A 20326-nucleotide genomic window follows, 5' to 3' on the forward strand; every position below is an offset into this window, starting at 1 on the left:
AAAATTTTATTCACTCTAATTATTACTTCATAATATAGATACTTTTATCATTATGTTTAATCAATTTATTTTATAAAATTCAAATTTGGACAATCTAAGAATTGCTCTTTATTCTTTTAAGAGTTTGGAAAACAATTTTATTTTGGGATAAAAAAATAGTTCTAGTTCTAAAAATCATTGTTTTCAAAATTTGGTTTTGTTGCTATTTTTTTATTTATGACTCATGAATAGTGATTTATGTTCGATGAGTTAATTGGCAATTTGGCATTAAAATGAGAATTGTAAATTTGGGGTTGGGATAAATAATTCATGTTGTACAAGTCATTGAGTTATGAGTTATAATATATCATTTATGAGTTTTGATTTGTAATTTGAGAATTTATGTTTAGGAATTTAGGATAAGTGAAAAAAATATATATAATTGAGAAGATGTTGGGTTCAATTCAACTATGTGTGTTTTGTTTTTTTAATCAATTATAATTGAAAAAAATTAGGGCATTTTTTCAAATTATTGAATGATTTTTTCAACCGAAACAAAAGTCCATATCTATTTATTCTAATTCTAATGGTACATCTTAGTTCTTTTAGGTCCAGTCCATACGAAATTTTGAATATTATTTAATTAAATATTAATAAACGACAATGTTTCGCTATTACGGACATTGACCATTGACAGTAAACATTCAACTTTCGCGGTTCGTCCTAGCTAAATTTGAAGCCTAGATTCGTCCTTGCCGAGTGGTCCATTAGTGCTGGTTGTTCATGATGATAATATCATGCAATCTAGAAGAATGAATACAAATTTACTTAATCTAATGCTTGAATTCGACAATTTATTTGGCATGATCAATGATCAAAAAATGTTTCGTCAAACTGGGACTCAATGAACAAGAATGAATACCTTTGATAGATTATCTTCTGGTTGATTTTGAGAAGTAGCGTTCATTTAGCTTTCCCAATTACACGTAATTAAATATAAATGAATAAAATTAAGATCTGTAGAATCATATTCTTTTTCATTGCTCTTCTTTCGTTTTTGTTTCATCATTTTGAATTTTTATTTTATTTTTTTATAAAATAATAAACTATATCCATTTTTTTAATGGATTAAATTCTTTTTATTTTATTATCATAATAGTGATTAAAATCTTCTCTATAATCTTTTAGCATTTTGAGATAGATATGAGAAAGATGAATAATTTAGTTAAATTCCATAAAGCAAAATATAAAGAGAGAAGAGTTTACATTAAAGGAGATTAGCTCTACAGCAAGAAAATCAATCCTTCAATATATGTGAGTTATATTAGGTGAATGATACCAACTTGAAAACGATTTAAAAAAATATATATTAAAGGTAAATCACTTCAAAGCTCGCTGATAAATGTTGTTATCTGTAAAAGAGGCACTTTACACCTGGGATAAAACATGGCACAAAACATATACGAGCTTGCATCCACCTGAAAGAGTTACGAGGCAAAGCCACTACTTCGAACTCTCAAAGTATAACAGTCGCACAATGTCAATAGCCGTTGATAAAAACGATTAAGACAAAAAGGGAAAGATAGCCTCGGAATAAAAGAAAGGGATAAGTAATGATCGCACTTAAGCGGCTTGCCTCCCAACTTGCACCACCACCACCACCACCACCCTCATTGACAAATTATAGCCCTTTTACAAGATAGTCTAGGCTCGGAGGGAAAAAGATACTTGGACAGAGCTTATAGTCTAGGGTGGGGTGGGGTGGGGTGGGGGGGGGAAGATACTTGGACAGGGTCACGTAGTCCACATCCAAATAGGGCGCCAGGCCCACAGGTACCCCCTCCAATAGGAGGGTGGACAGGGCCTCATCCAGCATCTCAGGGTTGGAGATCATTCCTAGGTTGTTATTACACCCCAAGCAGCACCCTTGTCCACTAATTAGGGCAACCTCATCGCTTCAAAATCACACATCTCAAGGATGAGTATTGTAGCTTGAAGTGATTGAGGCGATTTGGTGTGGGAGCTTTATATGTAAAAGGGGTCATTTTCTTCCCAAAGGAGGACTTGAAAATTGAGAGAGTTTAGATTACTCGACTCATACCAATTTATTCTAATCTCACTGAATATTGTAAAAACCTCATTTTACCCAATAAAATGTGGGAATTGGTGCAAATTAGGTCGGATATTTTAATCGAAATCGAACATCTCGAATTGGAACAAGGGGTTCGGGTTCGGTTCCAAAAAATTAGGAAACAAGAACCAACTGGGCGTCGTAAAGTTCTTGGTTTCAAATCAAAACCATGGATACTTCATTTTGGAATCAAAATTTTTTTTTTTTGGGCAATGTATTAACTTACCCAATGACGCTGACTAACAAGTAATAAGTAACCAAATTAATCAGATTTATTCATTTTTAAACCATATAATTCTTGTCTGTAGCCACTTCTGACTAACTTTACGTGTTGCCCGCCCACAATCCTTGTTGAGGTGCTGCGCACAGCCATAACATGAATTTGATGTTATTTTACTAGATACTTGATGCTATTTGGTAGCATATCGACAATGGATTATGAAAGTGTTGAAATATGTATTTGGCGGGTATATTTGTTTCTTCTATTTCTACTAGATATTAAGAAAATAATTTGTATTATTGGCTAACGATTTTATTTGGATTTTGACTTGAAAATTGGAAATTGAGGAATTTCTTTCTTCTTGTGCATGTTCTGTTCACAATGTTAGACTGAAATCTCATTCTTGAAACCCCACATTTGAACAGTACAAAACATTCGTACGTCGAAACATGGGCGCCTACAAGAATTGAAAGGCAATAAAAATAAACAAGTCATACATGAAATCAAAAGCCGGTCCTCTTCTATCATATTTAATTGAAAGAGACTCTCCTCCTATAAAAGGGGACTCTCCTCCTTTGTTGTGGATTATCGAAATTTTTCAGAAAATAAATCTTTGAGTTCCTTCAGATTATGAGTTTCTAATTTCTCTTGTTTATCAATGAAATCCGGAATACTAATATTAGTTTTATCAATAATGTTAAACCAGCAATTTGAGCAGTAACAAAAGTATGTTCTGCTATTGCTTCTCTTGAAGATCCTTAGCATTAAAAATTGTGCTGCAGACTAACGATCAATAAGGGAGATTTGCAATCCTAAGAGTCAGGCCATGTATTTGTATGCCTCAGATCTGATTGTTTGTTGTGGGCTAGAATAGCTGGATTGCATTTCTCTATAGTTGGTATCAGAGCCAGGTTCAAGAATAGTTTCATAAGGTAACACTTTCTCGGTCGAACTTATCGCACGAGAATTTGTCTAGTGCGGTTTATCTTGTTGGCGTGGTTTGTAGGCTATTGCGTCAACCCGAAAATTTATCCAGTGCGTACCCGAAAGGTAGCAGTTGCGGATTCCCTGTAAAAAAGGAAAAAAAAAAAAAAAGGAATAGTGTCATAAGGCTGTTAATATAATTTTTTTACCTTCACAACATATAGAAATTATATTGACTGCATTTCCATGAATTAATGTAAAAAACACCAACATACACACGGATAAATGCTATAGTAGCTCCATCTTGCCAACTGTAGGTACAACAATTGCAAAGAAAGAACTGTTTGTGCTTGGGCTTTTCAAAACCAAATCTCAATACAATTATTGGAAATTACATTGTGACAGATATTCTCAATTTCATAAAGAAAATTTTATGTTTCATCTTTTATAATTCATGTTATAATTTATTATTTAATTTTTATTAAATAAATATATTATTAGTAATCAATCAAACAGTTTGGATTAAAATTTAATTTTAATTTAAAATAAAGTTAAACAATCAATATTAATCACACATATTTCAAAAACTTCCATCACAATTTATAAAAAAAAAATATATATAATTTTAATCTCCACCAAATATCTCTATGTACACTTTCTCCCTCTACTCTCTCTCTCATCTCTCTTCCCTCTCCATCTCCTATGCCCTAATCAAAAGGTAACACCAGTGTCACTGATGATGGTGCGAAGCAACAACGATGGTGATAATTGCACCCTAATTCTTCACTTGATGAAGAACCCTAATTTCGACGATGAATCAGCAATGCCGCATGCAGTTGTGGTGGTGATGGAGTGATGGTGGTGGTTGGTGGTGTGATATGTATAATTAATTTTATCGAGTGGTGGTGGTGTTTCTAACAAAGGGTTTTGGTTGGTGGTGGTGGTGTCTCCATACATCAATTTTTTACTGTTTGTTTTGGTTGTGGAGAGAGTGGTGTTGGTGCAGCTATGGGGCTCTCTGTACATTCACTTTTGTATCAAAAAATATAAACTTGGAAATGACCTATTTTGTTACATTATGGCATCCCATCTTTATAATTATTTCATCTGGTGAAGGAGTGATACTGTGGTAGTGTTGGTAATACTGATGACGATTGTGTTTCACAGGTCATTGAGCATGCCACAGATTCACAGGTCACAAATAAATTAGAATCAGTCACAGACCACTAATTTATATTCATAGGTCACACTTCATGAGTTATATTTTATAGATCACAAAAACAATTTTAACCGATCACAAATCATATGTGTCTTTATGTCACAAATTGGAGTTCACAGGTCACACTGTATATGTTACAGGTCATAGGTAATAGTTCATATGTCATATTTTATAGATAACAGATCAATATCCACGGGTCAAAGATTTAAGAAAATTGATTATAGGTCATTGGATCAATATCACAAGTTACAAATTAAAGATCACAAGTTACATGTAGTTGTTCACAGTTCACAGTCATAGTGTACAGGTCACAAATCCATAACAACGGGTTTTTTTCAATTTTCGTTAATGCAACTCACGGTTTACAGGCCAATGGTTCTTTTGAATATCACAGTTTACAGGATAATGGAGCTCTTCAATTCCGTCACAGCAAGTCCCAATCTAAGTCTCAACACCATTTCATAAATTCAAAAGTAGGAAGGTACAACAACAATTCAATGTCAACCATCACCATTTGTGACTTCGAAACCCTTCAGATCTAATTCAAAGCCCTAGGCCAACAATACAATACAGCAACTCTGCAATGTTAGCCATCACTTTTTCAAAAATACTGATCTACAGTGACGATAGCTTTCAATTTGTGATCTCAATTATCCGATTATTTTCAATCTTCTCTCCATTCCGGTATGGTAATTTTAGCATACAGAAAAAGTGTTTTCAAGAAGCTTTCCAAGTTGACAGAGGAGGAGTGTCTGAATTCTCCCACGTACCAAAACCAGGACCATATCTATCACCCTTGACTGCATCAGCTGAAGTAATAGAATCAAGTTCAGCCATGTCTTCTTTCGTCAGTTGTACAGACAACGCTTCTATGTTTTTTTTGAGATTTTCGATTTTCGAGGTACCAGGTATGGGGCACACATCAGTTCCTTGATGATGGATCCATGCTAAAGCTAGCTGTGAAGGGGTGCACCCCTTTCTATTTGCCATATCATTGACTCTCTCAAACAATCTCTTATTATGCTCCAGATTTTCGGGTTGGAATCTTGGAAGATGCTGCAAAAGCCACAAAGCACATCTTTCAAAGCCGAAACTATAACCACACCTAACAAAAAGATGTTGAGCTATATACTATAGTTAGTGTTGTAGATTTTATCCAAAAACAAATACAGCCCTTGTTTGAGCCCCATTTTGGGAGAGAAAATGAATTTTTGAATAGTGTATTGATAGGAAATGTGTGGTTAAAAAATAAGGACAATATTTTGATTTACGTGTAATATTATTTTATTGAAGAATGTGTAGTTAAAATGATGTCAAATCACTGTTGAAGAATGTATTTTTGTGGAAAAAAGGGGTTCAAACAAGGGCACATTTTGGGTGTGGGATGAATTCGGCCTCTAAACACAGTAGGCAAAATTACCTAATATTATCCATCTGCAACAACATAACTTTATTAGACTTTTTAATTCCAAAGAATCTTAGCTATATATGTATCATATATAAATAGTTGTTGGTTTGCACAACAAATACACAATATATTTATAGTTAAAATTGAAACTCAGAATGAATCGAAGTATAAAGCAAACAAACCTTTCGAGGGTCCTCTTCAGGTAAAGTTTCAACCATTTTTGGACCGGAGGACAAGAATCCCCGTCCAAGAGGACTGTATGCTACTATTCCAATTCCAAGTTCTCTAACAATTGAACCAAGGATAGAGTCAGAAATTTATATACCATAGTGGCTAAAAAAGGGAAAAATGATAACAATAATAATCAAACCTGCAAGTGGGAATTATTTCTTTCTCCGCGTCTCTTGACCATAAAGACCACTCCAACTGCATTGCTGTTATTGGATGAACAGCATGTGCTCTTCTGATTGTTGAAGCCGAGGCCTCTGATAGGCCTATATATTTTACCTTACCTTCTTCCACTAGTTTCTTTAGTTCTCCGATCTTGCATAAAGAGGTATCCAATGGAAGAAAAAGGGACTTAAATAAGAAACACGAGGAATCAAATAAGAGCTAATACTAAAATTTACAATATGCAGATTATCAATTTCAAGAAGTACGAAAATGATGAGCTTGATGCGATCTTTCATCAAATAACCATAGCGTTTAGAAACAAAAAAAAGAAAGCAAGATAAGGCTTTTTGTAACAGGAAAAGTAGAAGAGAACAAGGACACGAGGATTTATAGTGGTTCGATCAACCTCAAAAAGTTAAGGAACAGCAATCTTTTTTTCGGAAATTGGATTCTGAAGTTGATCGAGAAATCAATTATCAAAATTGAAGTTTTTTATTTGGCCTAATTGTTTGTATGAATTTTCCATTGGTTTGATATCAATAATAATGGCAATTTTTTGGGAATATTAGGGATACGCGAGATACATAAACACGAAGGAGAATAAGGGCTAACCGTGACTTCGATAGGTACACGTGTGTCAATGCGATGTTGGTAATAAAGATCAATGCAATCAATATCAAGCCGCTTCAGGCTGGCCTCGCAGGCAGCTCGTACATAAGCAGGGTCTCCTTGTACAAACATCTGGCCATCCTGAAAGTAATCCCAAATTTTGTAGCCAACTCCACTTTCTCCCTCATCCCATCCTTCAAAGCCTTTTCAATTTGATAGCAAACAGTACATAAACACACTGGCGTCAATAAGAAGTGCAGAACAATAAGTAAACAAACCAGAGTAAGGCCAAGAACAGTCTCCAGTAAGTTCATAAGAAACTTACCTCAAAATCAAAATTAGTTTGAAATTAATTATTAAATCAACGTTATATTGCTTCCATCGGAACTACATGTTGCAGTATCATAAAATCCTCGTTGCAGCATTTAGTCAAACATGATAAACGCATGACGTTCAAAAATTGTATAGAAATATGGGGAGAGATAGTACCTTCCCGAGGAAGATTTCATTAGTGTGCGGCCCATAGACATCGGACGTGTCAAGGAAGGTGATGCCGGAGTTAATGGCATGGTGAGCGAGCTTGATCATTTCGGCTTCCGGCTTGGGCGTGCCAGAGAACACGGACATGTTCATGCATCCGAGTCCTTGAGTAGACACTTCCAGTCCCTGTGAACCCAGCTTGATTCTGGGCACTTTTACACTGCTTTCTGCTGTCATTATACTGGAATCTGAAGGGTTTTTCAGGTAGAGGAAGAAATGGAATTACAGGGTATTCCTCCTGATTTATAAAGAAAACTGCTATCGATGCCACTGATCCATGGCAGCTGACTGTCATTTCATCATTTTCTTACTTTTGGATTATAATTTAGGAGGATTGACGTAAGTGACTACGTAAGAAATAGTAAAAAGGACTAAGTTGAAATCTGTGGCAGTGTCGAAAGAATTAGCTATTACGACCCCGTTTAAGTAGCAGTGCCCGTGTCGAAAAGGAATTACACATTTCTATTGGGATTCTCTCTGCTTTGGGTTGTACTGCTTGAAAACCCCCCGGACAAGAGTCAAGCAGTATAATTCCTCCGCATCTCCTTCCATGGAAGGAGAAAGTTCATTTAGGCCCCTTTGTTACTCATTTTTTTTAAAATATATTTCTCTCTCTCGTCTATTCAACAATATATTTTTTATTAGAATAATATTACACGTAAATAAAAAACTTTTCCTTATTTTTCAATCACATATTTTCCATCAATTTACTATTCAAAAATGTATTTTTACATAAAAATATCTCCCAAACACCCTCTTAGATAATTACGTCGAAGTGTAATACATGGATTGCTTCCTGTTTAATGTCAATATGATTTACAATTTGGTGTTCTATAGCTTTAGGGGGGTGTCCTCAATCTAGAGTTTGATGGATTTTAAAACTCCATATAAATTGAAGTATCCTCAATTCAAATTTAAATATAATTCATTAAAATATAGGTGTCCCCAATTTAGATTTTTAAAAATACTTATAAATTTAGGTGTCCTCAACATAGATTTTAATAGGTAGTTTTGAAATTCAGATGTCCTCAATAACTAGTTAATTTTAAAAAATTCATTAAGTAGATAGATTATGATAGATTTTGAAAGATTTCAAGGTAAAAATATAAGTAAAAAGAATCAGTAACAATTTTAACCCAAACCTAAAAATTTCACAATATTTCTCACCTCTCTCCATATTTGCTGCCTTCTCTCTCTCTCTCTCTCTCCCCCCTCCCCCCCAGTCTTGAACAAAATTTTCTTCGTCTTTCTATCTCACATTTCTCTACTGTGAAATGATCGTGTATGAGAACTTTTCAATTGATGATAATTTATGAAAGGCTACTATTTTTTGTTGAATATTGGGTGTGATTTTTTATTGAACTTATTTTTTCTTATTGAAGCTATTTATTGTTTACTATTTTATAGATGTGCTGGAAATTATCATAGTAATTTACAATTTCTAGTATGCATGCTGGAACAACTTCGTCTTTCAAGTTCTGTATCCTATTCCCTTTTCTTGGGAAAGAGCTGTGTGTTTTCTATATATATCTACAAATCCTAGCCAAGATATGTGAGGATGGTATCCCACAATTTTTTCTTTTGTGTCTGCATGGTCAATGAGAATTCTGGGGGTATGAAATTAATTGTCTTGTGGTCATGTATGTGTACATCTGTGTGTTTGTATCTCACAAGGTTGTGGCCTTTTGAACTAATTCATATTGATTACGACTTTGATTGTTTAACACTACATATTTTTGTCCTCTCCCACTCTCGCATTTTGTTGAATATTGGGTATATTTTTTTATTGAAGTTCTGTTATAATATTCAATATTTAACAAAAAATTAAACAAGGATTCGATCATTTTCTGTGATTTATTAACGTGCATATGTGTAAGAATGAGTCGTTAAAGAAGAAGTAAAAATTTGTGGCTTATGTTAAGCATATTTATAAATTTTACCCAAAATCTATAAAATCCATTGAAATCTATCCATGAAAATCTTTTAAAATCTACAAAATAGAAATCCATTCAAATCTTATGAAATCTATTAAATTTCACACAATCCATGATAATTTATAAATATTAAGAAATCTATTAAACTCTGAAATGGGGATACCCCTGTTAGTTTCACATCATTTTTGAAATGTTAAAAGTATTTGAAATCCAAAAACAGCTTTTAAACTCATTTGACTAATTTTATAAAAATATTTTTTTTAGTTTGAAGAGTTTTTTTAAAAAAATTAATCTAATGACTTCCTCTAAAATTCAGAGCCAGCCCTAGGACCAAGCCAACCAGGCAATGGCTTAGGGCCTCTAATCCTATAGGGGCCTCACAATGGAAGAAACTACATTCCCAACTAAAAGATGAATTAATTAAATTTTTATTTGTCTATAATTTATCGGTTATAATTTAGTTCGAGCTTATTCAAAATAACTTCTTCTTTTCTTTTCTTTTTTTTTTTCAATTTTAATATACATAATTAATTATGAGCTATCAAATGAGCCCAATATTTTTATAGTAATATGGTTTAATTTGGAAACTAATATTACACATTAAGTACTTTACTTTAATGAGTTATAACTACTATTTGGTTTATTCAAATTAGTTTTTTCTCGAGTCCATAATGTACAATTTATTACGAGTTTCGAAATGAGTCCAATATTGATAAGATAATTTCCAATCCTCCAATGAATGCTCATTTTGGATGGTACCATGTTTTCTTTTAAAATATAGATATATAATTTATTTAATATTTATTATTTTTACGATTGAAAAAAAAATTATGTTTAAGGGTCTCAAAATTCTCAGGGTCTGTCCTGCTAAAACAACCTCTGAAATAGAAAGTACTTTTAAAGGTTTCTTCAAATAAAAACTCTGGTTGCTTTCTTCAAAAACTTTGCTATGGAACACAAAAGTAAATGTAAGTCCTTGTTTGAGTCCCATTTTTAAGGAAATAATAAATTTTTGAATGGTGTATTGATGAGAAATATGTGGTTAAAAAATAAGGAAAAATTTTGCATTTACTTGTAATATTATTTTATTGAAGAATGTGTTGAAATGATGTCAAAATACTGCTGAAAAATATATATATTTTTTAAAAGAATGAGGCTCAAACAAGGACTAAATGTCATGCCAAAGAACTGTCCCTCATTTTTTAAATCTTATTTTTCCTCAAAAGTCATTTTTAGCCCCCGTTCGAGCCCTATTATTTGTAAATTATAATGAGATGAATAATATTTTTTTTTTTTTAAAATAAGTGGTTAAAAAGTTTTTGATTTATGTATAATATTATTATATTGAAAATTATGTGATTAAAAGTAGGAGAGAAAAATTTAATTTAATGTAATAAAAAATAATAGGGGGGCTTAATCACACATGAGATTGAAATCAAATTAAAAATCTGATTTTAGTTAAAAATCAAACATGAGTTAGTGCGTTCGGTGACTAGACTATTTAGGTCCTTTGATAGCATGGCATGTAAGAGATTGAAATCATGGTCGAGGAGATGCTTCAGTCGCCATCTTAGTTTGGCAGCTTTCGTCTCTGTATTAGTCAATTTGTTGCTATAGTCTTTGAAACAAGGGAAAATTGTAGAAATGGTCCCTAATTTTTTTTATTTTTGCAGACTTTATCCAAACCTTCATTTTGTGCTAGTGATATACACCCGAGGTCCTTTTCGATGGAAACCGTCCAAAACACTTTCAGTTGACCCAAAAACTATCTTTTTGGACGGTGTGTTGGACAGTTTTATTGGCTGTTGATTCCTTAATTTTTCAAGTCAATTGATGGTGTTTCAGAAACTTTCCATCCAAGTCGACCTCAGGTGCATATCTATGAAAAGTTAGGAACCTTCACTAGGACACATTGAAGGTTAGACTAAAGTCTGTAAAAAATGAAAAAGTTAGGGACCGTTACAGCAATTTTTCCTTGAAACATAAGTAGTCAAGTGGTCCATTGATGCTAGTTATTTATAATGATGATGTGTCATACAGATCTAGAAGAATGAGTACAAATTTATTTAGGAGGGTGTCCTCAATCTAGAGTTTGATGGATTTTAAAACTCCATATAAATTGAAGTACCCTCAATTCAGATTTAAATATAATTCATTAAAATATAGGTGTCCCCAATCTAGATTTTTAAAAATACTTATAAATTTAGGTGTACTCAACATAGATTTTAATAGGTAGTTTTGAAATTTAGATATCCTCAATAACTAGTCGATTTTAAAAGATTTCATTAAGTATATAGATTTTGATAGATTTTGAAGGATTTCAAGGTAAAAATATAAGTACAAAAAATCAGTAACAATTTTAACCCAAACCTAAAAATTTCACAACATTTCTCACATCTCTCCATATTTGCTGCCCTCTCTCTCTCTCTCTCTCTCTCTTCCCCCCCACCCCCACCCCCATTCTTGAACAATATTTTCTTCTTCTTTCTATCTCACATTTCTCTACTATGAAAAGATAGTGTATGAGAACTTTTCAATTGATGATAATTTATGAAGGATTACTATTTTTTGTTGAATATTGGATGTGATTTTTTATTGAACTTATTTTTTCTTATTGAAGCTATATATTGCTTACTATTTTATAAATGTGTTGGAAATTATCATGGTAATTTACGATTTCTAGTATGCATCTGGAACAACTTCGTTTTTCAAGTTCTGTACTATATTCCTTTTTCTTGGGAAGAGCTGTGTGTTTTTCTATATATACCTGCAAATCCTAGCCATGACATGTGAGGATGGTATCCCACAATTTTTTCTTTTATGTCTGCATGGTCAATGAGAATTCTGGAGGTATGTAATTAATTGCCTTGCGGTCATGTATGTATACATCTGTGTGTTTGTATCTCACAAGGTTGTGGCCTTTTGAACTAATTCATATTGATTACGACTTTGATTATTTAACACTACATATTTTTGTCCTCTCCCACTCTCGCATTTTGTTGAATAGTGGGTGTATTTTTTTTTATTGAAGCTCTATTATAATACTCAATGTTTAACAAACAATTAAACAAGGATTCGATCATTTTCTGTGATTTATTAACGTGCATATGTGTAAGAATGAGTCGTTAAAGAAGAAGTAAAAATTTGTGGCTTATGTTAAGCATATTTATAAATTTTACCCAGAATCTATAAAATCTATTGAAATCTATAAAATCCATGAAAATCTTTTAAAATCTACAAAATAGAAATCCATTCAAATCTTATGAAATCTATTAAATTCTATGAAATTTCACACAATCCATGAGAATTTATAAATATTAAGAAATCTATTAAACTCTGAAATGGGGACACCCCCGTTAGATGATGTCTGACAAGGATTAAAATTAGATTTTTTAATAAATTTTGATAGAAATTTTTGAAACAACCCTACTTTTTGGCCAAGTAACTAGGCCAAAAAATAGGGGCGCCATGTGAAGGGGCTATTTTAACTTGGCCTTGTGACTTTTTTGTTTTTGAAATGTGTGGTTGAAAATTTGTAGGATACATGAAAGATTATGTTAATATTAATTGTTTGATTTTGACTTAAATTTAGATTAAAATCAAAATTTAATCCAAACCAAACAAGCGCTAAGTTTTTTTTTTTTTTTTTTTTTTTTCCATTTTTGATTTTTTATGAAATAATAAACTATACCCATTTTTATGAGGGATCAGATTCTTTTTATTTCACTATCATAATAGTGATTAAAATCTTCTGTATAATCTATTAGCGTCGTGAGATAGATATGAGAAAGATGAATAGTTTATTTAAAATTCTATAAAGCAAAATAAAGAGAAGAGACGCAAAAGAATATACATTAAAGGAGACTAGCTCCATAGCAAGCAAATCAATCCTTCAATATACGTTAGTTATATTTGGCGAATAATATCAAAGTCGAAACGATTTTAAAAATAAAATTCCAAAGTTAAATTACTTCGAAAACTCGACGATAAATATTGTTATATGCAAAAGAGGCAATTTACACATTGGATAAAACATGGCGCAAGACATATACAAGTTGGCATCCACCTCGAAGAGTTACAAGGGGGCGACTATAGTCGCACAATGTTAATAACCGTCGATAAAAATACTCACAAAGCATTATAGTCGCACAATGTTAATAACCGTCGATAAAAATACTTGTAAAAAGGGAAAGATAACGGAATAAAAGAAAGGGATAATTAATGATTGCACTTAAGTGGCTCCTCTCCCAACTTGCGTAACCACCACCCTCCTCCACTGATCACGGCAACCTCATTGCCTGAAAATCACACATCTCAAGGAAGAGTGTTGTAGTTTGAAGTGAATGAGGGGATTTGAAGGGGAGCTTTCCTCATATATAGAAGGGGTCATTTTCTTCCCAAGGAAGATTCGAAGATTGAGAGAGTTCAGATATTTCGGATTGCTCAGGTCATGCCAATTTATTCTAATCTCGCCGAATATTGTAAAACCCTCCTTTTACTCAATAAAATATGGGGAATTGGTGCAAATTAGGTTGGCCATTTTATTCGAAACTGAACATCCCAATTCGGTTCGAGTTTGATTCCAAAAATATTAGAAAACGAGAATCGATCGAGTCCCATACGGTTCTTTGTTTCAAATCGAAACCATGGATACTTGAATCATTTTATTTTTTTGGGGGCGTTGGAAGAGGAGGGGCGGGGCGGGCCAATGTTTTAGCTCTTAGCCAATGACCCTGCCCAACAAATAGCAAGTCAATCAATTGGATTCATTCATTTTTTAAGTCACATCACTCTTGTTTGTAGCCACTTTGGACTGACTTTACGTGTTGCCCACCCCACAAATCCTTGTTGAGATGTCGCACACGGTGCTACAACAGGAATTTGATGTTATTTTACTGGATACTTAATGCTATTCGATAGCATATTTACAATGGATTAAGCTCCCATTTGGCCCCCTATTATTTCAAATTATATTTTTCTCTCTCTCTCTCTCTCTCTCTCTTATTTTCAATCACACAATTTTTTAAAAAATAATATTACATGTCCGATTGACTCCTAACACTCTCGAATCTTCATCGTAAGGTTCAACCAAACTTTTTAATATCTGCACTTTAATCCTCAAACTTTAATTTTGCTTTATTTAACCCACTTTTTCTTGTAATTTTATTCCTTTATCTTCAATTGTATACCATTAAAGCCTTGGCATCTTCAATCTCCATTTCATTGTTCGTCTCATCTATGGATCATTTGCAACTTGGTCCCTGTCTTTTGGATTTCACACTTTTTCTGGGTTTTCTTTTTGTTTCTTCCAATTCTTTGTTCAATCATTGAACTTTACCTGTTTAACATAAAACACAACAATTTAAGATATATTTTGTCAAAAGAACCAGTAATTACCCTATTTTATGCTCAAAGTAGGTGTATAAAATACACTTATCATGAGCAATAGGATTGTCCGATCAAAATTTCTCTAGTTAGACATGCACATGCAATCCAAGTGAGTACTATTTAGATGGGTACAATATGTAACCACAAATAATTTTACAATAAAACTAAGCTCTCATTTGTCCTCCATTATTTCAAATTATAATTTTCTCTCTTATTTTCTATCACACAATCTTCTATATATATATATATATATACACACACTATTTCAAAAATTATAAATTGAAATAATGAGGGCCAAATTGGGGCTATCGAGACATGTTCAATTTACTATGTTAGACTATGAAATCTCATCCTTGAAAGCCCACATTTGAAAGCAAACATAAGAACATTAAAGAGGGTGTTTGGAATACATTTTTATGTAAAAATGTATTTTTCAATAGTAAATTGATGGAAAATATGTGATTGAAAAATAAGGAAATTTTTTTTATTTACGTGTAATATTATTTTAATAAAGAATATGTGGTTGAAAAAAAAAGAGAGAAAAATGCATTTTGAAAAAAATGGATACCAAACGTGGCGAAAACATGGGCGCCTACAAGAATTGAAAGGCAATAAAAATGAACAAAATTATCCAAGAAGTCAAAAGCCGGTCCTCTTCCATCATATTTATGGTGACCTTGTCCCTACTCTCTAAGGTTCAAGAATAGTTAGTCAGAAGGCTCGTAGTATAAATATTCAAATGTGCTACCTGCATGGTCCACTCCCATGTGACAACCCTTGTACAGGCCCTGTGCAGGGAGCTTTTTCCATAAATGTTTTACCTTCTCAACAAATAGAAATTATGTTGACAGCATTCCAAGGATCAATGTAAACACGCACACACATGCGTAAACATAAATGCCATAGTACTTGCCAACTGTAGGTTCAACACTTGCGAAGAAAGTACGACACTTTTAATCTGCAATCCAGATGACTGTAGTTTGAAAACCAAATCACAATACAGTTATAAAAGATCGCCATTTAATGGAAACTGCTTGCTCAGTACGTTGTAATGCCAATTTTATTTCAATCTTCTCTCCATTCCAGTAAGGTAATTTTAGCATACAGATTAAGTGGTTTCACACAGCTTTCCAAGTTGACAAAGGAGGAGTGTCTGAATGCTCCCACGTACCAAAACCAGGAGTATATCTATCACCTTTGACGGCATCAGCTGAAGCGATAGATTCGAGTTCAGCCATGTCTTCTTTCGTCAGTTTTATAGACAACGCTTCTATGTTTTTATTGAGATTCTCGATTTTTGTGGTACCAGGTATGGGACACACATCGGTTCCTTGATGATGAACCCATGCTAAAGCTAGCTGTGAAGGCGTGCACCCCTTTCTAATTGCCATATCATTCACTCTCTCGAACAATCTCTTATTATGCTCCAGATTCTCGGGTTGGAATCTTGGAAGATACTGCAAAAGACGTAAAGCACATCTTTCAACGTCAAAATTATAACCACACCTACCAAAAAGATGTTTAGCTTATACACTATAGTTACTGCTGTAGATTGTATCCAAAAACAAATACGTTTTGGGACTGGGATGAATTGGCTTCTAAATACGGTAGCAAAAATTACTTAATATTATGCATCCGCAGCTACATAACTAGATTTTTTAATTCCAAAGAATCTTAGCTATATTTGTATCATATATAAATAAAAAATGTTGATGGTCTGCACAACAGATTCACATTATATTCATAGTTGAAATTGAAACTCTGGATGATTCGAAGTATAAAGCAAACAAACCTTTCGAGCGTCGTCTTCAGATAAAGTTTCAACCATTTTTGGACCGGATGACAAGAATCCCCGTCCAAGAGGACTATATGCTACTATTCCAATGCCAAGTTCTCTAACAATTGAACCAAAGAAAGAGTTAGAAATTTATATACCTTACTGGCTCAAAAAAAGAAAAATGATCACAATAATCATCAAACCTGCAAGTAGGAATTATTTCTTTCTCCACATCTCTTGACCACAAAGACCACTCCAACTGCACTGCTGTTATTGGATGAACAGCATGTGCTCTTCTGATTGTTGAAGCCGAGGCCTCCGATAGGCCTATATATTTTACCTTACCTTCTTCCACTAGTTTCTTTAGTTCTCCAATCTTGCATAAAGAGATATCCAAAGGAAGAAGAAGGCACTAAAGTAAGAAACATGTGGAATCAAATAAGAGCTAATACTCAAATTTACAATATACAGATTATCAATTTTCAAGGAAGTACGAAAAGATGAGCTTGATGCGATCTTTCATCAAACCTTCATAGCATTTAGAAACAAATAAAAGCAAGTTAAGGCTTTTTGTAACCGAAAAAGTAGAAGAGAATAAGGACATGAGGATTTATAGTAATTGAGTCAAACTCAAAAACTTACAGAACAGCAATCTTTTTCTGAAATTGGATTCTGAAGTTGATCAAGAAATCAATTAACAAAATTGAAGTTCTTTATTTGGCCAAATTGTGGATTAGAAGATCTAACTTGCATGAATTTTCTATTGGTTTGATATCAATAATAATCACAATTTTTTCGGTATATTAAGGATCCAGGAGATAAATAAATGCGAAGGAGAATAAGAGCTAACCGTGACTTCAATAGGTACATGTGTGTCAACGCGATGTTGGTAATAAAGATCAATGCAATCAATATCAAGCCGCTTCAAGCTGGCCTCGCAGGTAGCTCGTACATAAGCAGGGTCTCCTTGTACAATCATCTGGCTATCCTGAAAGGTAATCCCAAATTTCGTAGCGAACTCCACTTTCTCCCTCATCCCATCCTTCAAAGCCTATTCAATTTGATAGCAAACAGTACTTAAACATTAAAATTGATTATTACAGACTGGCGACTATAAGAAGTGCAGAACAATAAATAAACAAGCTAGAGTAAGGTTCAAGAACTGTCTCCAGGAAGTACATAAAAGACTTACCATCTCAAGCAATTTCAAAATTAGTTTGAAACTAATTTATTAATTCAATGTTAACCTGCTTCAATCGGAGCTTCATGCTACAGTATTATAAAATCCTTGTTGCGGCATTTAGTCGAAAATGATAAACGCATCATGCTCAAAAATTGCAGAAATGATACAGAGGAAGAGATAGTACCTTCCCGAGGAGGATTTCATTGGTGTACGGTCCGTAGACGTCGGAGGTATCAAGAAAAGTGATGCCAGAGTTAATGGCATGGTGAATGAGCTTGATCATGTCGCTTTCCGGCTTGGGCGGGCCGTAGAATGCAGACATGCTCATGCATCCTAGTCCTTGTGCAGACACTTCCAGTCCCTGTGAACCCAGCTTGATTCTGGGCACTTTTACACTGCTTTCTGCTGCCATTATTCTGGAATCCGAAGGGTTTGTCAGGTAAAGGAAGAAATGGAATTACAGGTAAAAATGATGAGTATTCCTCTTGTTTTATAAAGAAAACTGCTGGCCATTGATCCAAAGCATCTTTCATTTCACTTGTCAAAGTTGAACGTGACGTTATTTCAAAATTATTGAATTGTGGTAAGTTAAAATCATCCAAAAAAAATTATGACTTGATGTGTTAAATTATTAAATGTCGTTTGGGATTTCATCTCAAGGGAGTGGTGTTCATATCATGGTTGACTATGAAACTGGAAAAATTATTATATTGGATGGTGAGATTTTTCTTATCTTTCATTGTGGAAATTGTGGAAGTTTTTCATTATGAAGATTTCATTCTTCTAATAATAAAAAGAAATAATTCACTTTTGGAGACTTTATTTTCCATCAATACTCCTTCTTTCAGTAGAATGCCCATATTTTCTTAAGAAAATAAAAATAGGTTAAAGTTCACATAAATTGAAAGTGTAAATCTTAGATAGTCTTATGAATTATGGCTAGAATTTCAATTTCTAGAAGATTTTTTTTATTTTGATATCCAAAAATAAGAACGCTTAATTTAAATCATTTAGCTCGATGCATATAAATTTATTATTAGAAGTGCTTAATTTTTTGAAGATATTTTACAACTTTTGGTTTATATTAGTTAAAATTGAACGTATACTGCATATTATTCTAATTTACTTTATAAATGTTGTAAAAGTAATATTTTGATAAGATTTGGTGAGACTAAACAAATTAAAGAAAATAAAATCTAGAATATAAATTCAAGAGAAGAAAAATTGTGCTCTCAAAATTCAACTTCTATGATTTAATTTTTTTGCAATGATAAATTACTACAAATGAGCAAAATTTTTATACTACATTAGTACATAAGAATTAATTGCTACTACATGAATTTAAACACATATTATAACATTTCTACATACATGAATACAAATAAATTTAATTATCTATAATAACTCCAGATTTATGCATGTCAAGATTCATTAAATTTCGATAAATGTTAATTTACTGAGAATTAATAACACGAAGTTCATACATGATAAGAATTTTGTAGTATTTATTAAATATTAAAAACGAAAAGTAAAGTATTATTAAAATAATTGAATTGTAATTGAGGTCAAATCGTCATGCTGGGCCCTTATCATTTTTTAGGTTCATTAGGATTCTTATTCCAAAAATGATTTCCACTCGATGTTATATTTAATAAATTATAAATTATATATTGGTTCAACTAAAAAAATTAGATTAAAATTTTAGTAAAAGTTAAAATCACACACTTATTAAGCCCTGTTTGATTTCATCACTTTACTTTAATTTATTTCTTATACTCATTTTTTATAATACATTCATCTAATAAAATATTCTATAAGTAAAGTCAAAATTTTCTTTACTTTTTAACTACACGTCCTTCAAAAAATACTATTCAAAACGATGCTTTAAAAATTTTAAGGCCACTGAATAAGGGTTAGTATTTTTTTTTTTATATCAAAATTTATTAAAATTTTATTATTTATCTAAACCAAACTTGTGCTTCAGTCTTTAACTTTCTTTGTTTGGACTATAATTTGGGAGGATTAACCTAAGGGAATACGTAAGAAATACGAATTTGACTTCAAAAATTCTATAAGAGTTGACTTATTTTTCTTAAAGATAATGTATTGATTTCTTTTTCTCTTCTTTGTTAATGTCGACAATAACGTGATCTAATTTATTTAATTATCAAAATGCTAGTAAAAAGTTTGGAAATTTTAGAAGAGTTTTGCTACAAATAAAAAAAAATAAAAATTGAGGATATATTTATTACATTTTGTAAAAGATGAAGGATGAAATTACAAATTTCTCGTATAAGAAAAATGAATTGTTTAATTAATTTAGACAAAATATAGAAACAAAGAGTATATATTAAAGGATATTACCTCCATCAATCCATCAATACATGTGAGTTATTACTAGCAAATACAGTCAAATAGATTTTACGAATAAATTACTAAGCCTTTTGTTTGATCTCGTTTTTATCCACAAAAAATGAATTTTATAATTGTGATTTTTTGGAGAATGTGTGATTAAAAAGTAGAGAAAATTTTGAATTTACGTACAATTATTTTATTGATCGAATGTGTAATTAAAAATAAGCATTTTACAACTGAGATAAAACATGAAAAAAAATGTATAT

The 20326-nt window shown here is 32.4% G+C and overlaps 1 protein-coding gene and 1 pseudogene across 1 annotated transcript; both read right to left on the reverse strand.

Annotated features, from left to right (window-relative positions):
* Positions 1–4810: 4810 nt before the first annotated feature.
* Positions 4811–7887, reverse strand: LOC111396644 (annotated as a pseudogene).
* A 7744-nt stretch (positions 7888–15631) lies between these two features.
* On the reverse strand, positions 15632–18240 carry LOC111396642 (auxin-induced protein PCNT115-like). Its single transcript, XM_023023076.1, has 5 exons — positions 17890–18240; positions 17373–17573; positions 16726–16898; positions 16538–16640; positions 15632–16202 (listed from the first exon to the last, which is right to left on the reverse strand). Exons 1-5 carry the CDS (start codon positions 18115–18117, stop codon positions 15864–15866), a joined length of 1044 nt encoding a protein of 347 aa, XP_022878844.1. The 5' UTR covers positions 18118–18240; the 3' UTR covers positions 15632–15863.
* Positions 18241–20326: the final 2086 nt, after the last annotated feature.

Source organism: Olea europaea, chromosome 7 (assembly GCF_002742605.1).
Source record: "Olea europaea var. sylvestris chromosome 7, O_europaea_v1, whole genome shotgun sequence".
Taxonomy (NCBI): Eukaryota; Viridiplantae; Streptophyta; class Magnoliopsida; order Lamiales; family Oleaceae; genus Olea; species Olea europaea.